This window comes from Colias eurytheme, chromosome 9 (genome assembly GCF_061535395.1).
Source record: "Colias eurytheme isolate Ceu_HAF_F1 chromosome 9, ilColEury1 Martin Lab GWU primary, whole genome shotgun sequence".
NCBI lineage: Eukaryota > Metazoa > Arthropoda > Insecta > Lepidoptera > Pieridae > Colias > Colias eurytheme.
Genome location: NC_142988.1, coordinates 3860983 through 3866990, shown reverse-complemented (window position 1 = coordinate 3866990; position 6008 = coordinate 3860983). Strand labels below are relative to the sequence as shown.

The following is a 6008-nucleotide window of genomic DNA, read 5'->3' as shown; positions in this document are numbered from 1 at the left end:
GCGCATTCGTAATATTTTTTTTTTGTCAACACCACAGACCACAGTCCACACATAATTAATGTCATTTGTCAAACAAAAATTGACAATTGAGAGTGCGTGACCACAGAATATGTCACAGATTTGCTGAAAAATATATATAGTGTGGAACCACATGTGGAACCGTCATAATGTGAGTGGTGTGGACCTTCTTGGTGTGTACTTTCAAAAGATAGGTTTGTCTCACGTTTGTCTATATCTAAAAAATTTAACAAATTTTTATTTGTGCAAAGTAAGATATTACTTGCTCTTTGAAGTAAGCGTATGTGTATTGTGTAAGTTGGTGTCATGTGGACGCGCTATTATTATAAGGCTGCGTTTCTATATCTGCAAGAAAACTTCCACAAGAAATGTCCGACAGTCTGTCTGACAGCTTGCAAGTCTTATCCATGTAGCAAGTGCTGTCGCGGCAGTTTGTCAAGCGGACAAGCGCTTCTTGCGAGTAGTTGCGAAAGCGTGTGTAAACATGACTGCATCGACTCGCGACAGATCTCGCTGCTTATCGGTCTTGTTTCGTATATCTCGCAGCAAGCTGCAAGTATCGCCCGCACGGCTTTTGATTTTGTTTATTTGAAAATAATTAGTTAATGACAAAGTCGTGAATGCTCTCGTGAAGAAACTATAAGGTCAATAGGATTTTATTAGATCTTATGATGGAATAAAGTGATTTTTATATATGTATATATATATATGTAATGAAAAATATATTTTTCATTAATTTGAATTCCCGCGCAATCTGACCGAAACATCAAAACAGTTTATAATTCTATGTTTGAGTCTAATCTGTGGTAAAGAAAACTTGAAGGTAATCTATGGATCTCACAAAAAGCGCTCGTCATTGTGGATAAAATTACTATTGATCCTTTATTGTGATTTAATTAAGAAACGACACAATTATAAACATTAAATGTTGTTTCTTTATTTACAGGTACGATCTTGTGTTAATACTAAATGTGAAATTGAACTAATGAATACTAAATGTGAACTATGTAAACTAATTACAATAAAAACTTTATTTACAGAGAAACTCAATTGTGTTTTGTGTCGCCCAAAACTTGGGAAAATACCTTATAAAACAACATTTATTGTAAGAAGATGGAAAAATTAAAATTTATGTTCCAAGTAAAACCAACAACAGATGGAAAGTCAAACTTTATTGCCATAACCTCAATTGCCATGCAAGATGACAGAGTCTACTTAATCCCTGAAGAATATCAAACAATATCGTTTCATAAACATATCTTAGCCTCGAAAAGCTTCACCACTGTGAAAAATACATTAAAAAAACGATATCAAACCAGAAATGTTTGGATAAAAACTACAGAGGATATTTTGAAAACATATGTTGATGAGGACGGCAACATGATTTTCCAGGACCAATTTCTAGAGGAAAGTACCCAAGAACAATTATCTTTTGAGAGTAAAAAGTATTCTGAAGATCCTGTAATAAAAATTTTAGAAAAATTAGTTGAAGATCAACAAAACAAAGAAAAACAAAGCGTAAAAAAGTTAGCCGAGAGATTTGTTATTGAAAAGTTTGACGGAAGAAACTCAAGTGCATATGAGTGGATGAATGTATTTGAAAAAGAATGTACAAGGTTTGATATAATAAAAGATGAAGAAAAAATTGAAATCTTCCGACTATTTTTAGAAAAATCATGCATTGATTGGTATTCTTCCATGATGATAAAGTTAAGTATACACTCCGAATGGTCAAAATGGAAATCAAGTTTCTTGCAAACCTATGCCAATAAAGGTTGGACATCTAGCAAGTATGCTTTATCGTTCAAGTATCAATCAGGATCTTTACTAGACTATGCAGTGAAAAAGGAAAAACTTTTACTCGAGATAAGGAAAACAATGGATTCAGGTACCCTAATAGACCTTATTGCGGCTGGTTTGCCAGAACATGTACTTAACAGGATTGATAGGGAAACATTGAAAGATACAATAGATCTTTTCAATGAACTGAGAAAGTTTGAACATTTGGAAAACAAAAAGAATTATTCTAACTATAGAAAATATGGAAACTTAAAAGGCAACTATAAAAACGAAGATAAAACCCCATGTAAAATTTGTGAAATGTTAAAAAAGGGAATTCGCTATCACCCCGAATCTGCCTGTTGGTTTAAAACAAGAGAAGATGATAAAACAAAAGAGAAAAACATAAAACATATAAATAACTCAGTGATAGAAGCAGAATTACATGAAACGGAACAAAAAAACTAATAGTGACACCGTTAATAAATGTCAAACTGTTAATAAATGATACATTAGCAATTGATGGAATATATGATTCGGGTTCAAATGTTTCTCTAATTAATTCAAAATTATTAAAACTAAAAGGCAAAGGAAACAGTTTGAACAAAGCAAATTTAGTAACAATTAATGGTGTCAAAAAGGCAAGTGGTTTGACAAACTTAAAAATTAAAATATTTAAAATAGAAGAAAATGTCAAAGTATACATTATAGATGAACAAAACTTCAAATATGATTTTTTGATTGGATTAGACATGATAAAGAAGTTCAAGTTAATACAAAATGAGGACTTAAAAATTACCCAAAAACTAAACTTGAATGAAGAACAAGTAGAAGATATTGATACAAATATACAAATAAATACTAAGAGAAAAAAACAAAAGAAAGTGGAAGAAGCTTCTAATGAAATAATAGAAAACAAAAATATAAAGAAAGAATATAGGATTAATTTTAATGAAAATGTAAAAGAAGAGGATTTTGAAATAAATACTAACAATTTAAATGAATATCAGAAAGCGGAAATAAATAAATTGATTAATAAATATAACACAGTTTTTGCAAAGAATAAATATGATGTTGGAACTGTTAACGGCTATGAAGCCAGAATAGATTTGTTAGTAGACACATATTGCAATAAAAGGCCCTACAGATGCACTGTCGAAGACAAAAGAGAAATAGAAGAGCAAATAGGTAAATTATTGGATAATACACTTATAGAAGAATCCTACAGCCCATTTGCTGCACCTGTCATATTGGCATTTAAAAAAGAAGAAAATAAAAAATCAAGGCTATGTATAGACTTCAGAGATTTAAACAAGATTGTAGTACCAGAAGCCCAACCATTTCCGCTAATAGAAGATTTAATAACTAAGACAAGAAATTGCAATTTTTATTCAACACTTGACATAAACTCTGCATTCTGGTCTATCCCTTTGAGAATAGAAGACAGGAAGAAGACAGGATTTGTAACACAAGAAGGACACTTCCAGTGGACTTGTCTCCCGTTTGGTCTAAAAACTGCACCAGCAATTTTCCAAAGGATATTAAGTAACATACTAAGAAAATACAGACTCACAGATTTTGCTGTAAATTACATAGATGACATTTTGATATTTTCAAAATCTTTTGACGAACATATCCATCACCTAACACAGCTGTTTGAAGCCATAAAAACAGAAGGATTCAGATTAAAATTTAAAAAGTGTACATTTGCATCAAACTCTGTAAAATACCTAGGTCATATAATTCAAAATAATTCTATTAAACCAGTGAAAGATAATCTGATTTCGATAAGGAATTTCCCTACTCCTAAAACTCAGAAAAATGTAAGACAGTTTCTAGGAAAAATCAATTTTTATAATGAATATATACCAGGAAGTGCGATAATATTAGATCCGTTGCATAATTTACTTAGGAAAAATCAACCATTTATTTGGTCTGATGAATGTCAGAAAGCATTTGAGAAAATAAAAAGTCTCCTATGCTCTCAACCAGTGCTAGAAATTTTTGATAAAGATTTACCGATTAATATTTACACAGATGCTTCTATTCAAGGTGTTGGAGCTATTTTGAAACAGACGCAGTTAGATGGAAAAGAAAAACCAGTAGCTTATTTTTCTAAGAAACTTAATGGAGCCCAAAAGAAAAAAAAAGCGATATATTTAGAGTGCTTGGCTATCAAAGAAGCAGTGCGATACTGGCAGTACTGGCTGATAGGAAAATCATTTACAGTTTATTCAGACCATAAACCACTAGAACATATGAATTTGAAAGCGAGAACAGATGAAGAATTAGGCGACTTGACATACTACCTATCACAGTATGATTTTAATATAAAATATGCTCCAGGAAAAGATAATTTGGAAGCGGACTGCCTCAGTAGGAATCCTGTGTTGGAAGCAAATGAAAACCAAGATGAACAGTTAAAAATAGTTAACACAATAACACTAGAAGACATCTTAAAAGATCAAATAAAAAATAAATATATACAGTGCAGAAAAGATAAGTTACAAATAAGGAACAATGTTTACTACAAGAAAGTAAACAAAAAAGAGAAAATAATTATATCGGAGAAATTCAGCTTAGAATTTATGAAAAATGTCCATACAGATCTTGGTCACATAGGAATTAAACAGATGCAAAGAATGATTAGCTCAGTGTATACAGCAGAAAACATGTCAAAAAATATAAAAAGTATCTGTGAAAATTGTATAGTATGTTTAAAAAATAAATCAAGAGGACAAAATAAATATGGATTGATGTCCCACTTGGGTCCTGCTACAAAACCTTTTCAGATATGCTCTATTGATACCATTGGGGGTTTTGGAGGTTCTAGATCAACAAAGAGATACTTACACCTGCTATCAGACCACTTTACTAGGTATGCATATATTTTAACATCAAGCACTCAAAATGCAAATGATTTCATCAAACTGATAAGCAACTGTGCAGAAACAGATGAGATTGAATTGATACTCTCAGACCAGTACCCAGGTATCAATTCAAAGGAGTTCAAAAATTTTTTGGATGAAAAGAATATTTCATTAATTTTTACTGCAGTGAACTCTCCTTTCTCAAATGGCATAAATGAAAGACTAAACCAAACGCTAGTCAATAGAATCAGGTGCCGGATAAATGAACGTGAAACAAAAATAGCTTGGTCAACTATAGCCCACAACTGTGTAAAAAATTACAACGAAACAGAACACACTGTTACAGGGTATGCTCCAAAATACCTACTCTATGGCACAGATGTGACAATTTTACCAAATGAGCTGAAGCAAAAGAAGACAGAATACAATTTGTTCCAGGCCAGGGAAAAAGCTCTTGAAAATACAATCAGATCACATGATTACAACAAGACAATTTATGATAAAAATCGCAGACATATAGACTTCAAAATTGGTGATACCGTTTTTGTGGAGAATGGAAACAGACTTAATAGGAAGAAGCTTGATGTATTAAAACTTGGGCCCTACAAAATTTTAGAAAAAATATCAAAGTCAATTTACAGGATAAACACGGATCATAGGAAGTCAGAATCAAATTTTTTCCACATCTCGAAACTAACGCCAGCCCCTGACTGCACTTGAAGAGTGTTGAGCTCATTATTTTTCTCTTTGGGAGGGAGATGTAATGAAAAATATATTTTTCATTAATTTGAATTCCCGCGCAATCTGACCGAAACATCAAAACAGTTTATAATTCTATGTTTGAGTCTAATCTGTGGTAAAGAAAACTTGAAGGTAATCTATGGATCTCACAAAAAGCGCTCGTCATTGTGGATAAAATTACTATTGATCCTTTATTGTGATTTAATTAAGAAACGACACAATTATAAACATTAAATGTTGTTTCTTTATTTACAGGTACGATCTTGTGTTAATACTAAATGTGAAATTGAACTAATGAATACTAAATGTGAACTATGTAAACTAATTACAATAAAAACTTTATTTACAGAGAAACTCAATTGTGTTTTGTGTCGCCCAAAACTTGGGAAAATACCTTATATATATATTTATATTTGTTTTTATTGAACATTTTCCAGTTGTATGCACCAGCTTCATGTCTCCTAGAAATCCAGTCTCAACCAAAATTGATCTTTTTTTATTTTTCGACATAAAATTGTTAATGTAGCTGCTAAGTACTGCGTTATGTATGGATGAAGGTACAATCATTGAAAAAAATGTTAATGAAATAATCAAAATCCA

General features: G+C 31.5%; 1 protein-coding gene across 1 annotated transcript; it reads left to right on the top strand.

Annotated features, from left to right (window-relative positions):
• The first annotated feature begins 732 nt into the window (after positions 1–732).
• On the top strand, positions 733–3039 carry LOC149905719 (uncharacterized). The gene is made up of 2 exons (XM_090105156.1): positions 733–964; positions 1059–3039. The coding sequence occupies exon 2, from the start codon at positions 1132–1134 to the stop codon at positions 2263–2265; it is 1134 nt and encodes a 377-aa protein (XP_089961282.1). The 5' UTR covers positions 733–964; positions 1059–1131; the 3' UTR covers positions 2266–3039.
• The last annotated feature ends 2969 nt before the right edge of the window (positions 3040–6008 follow it).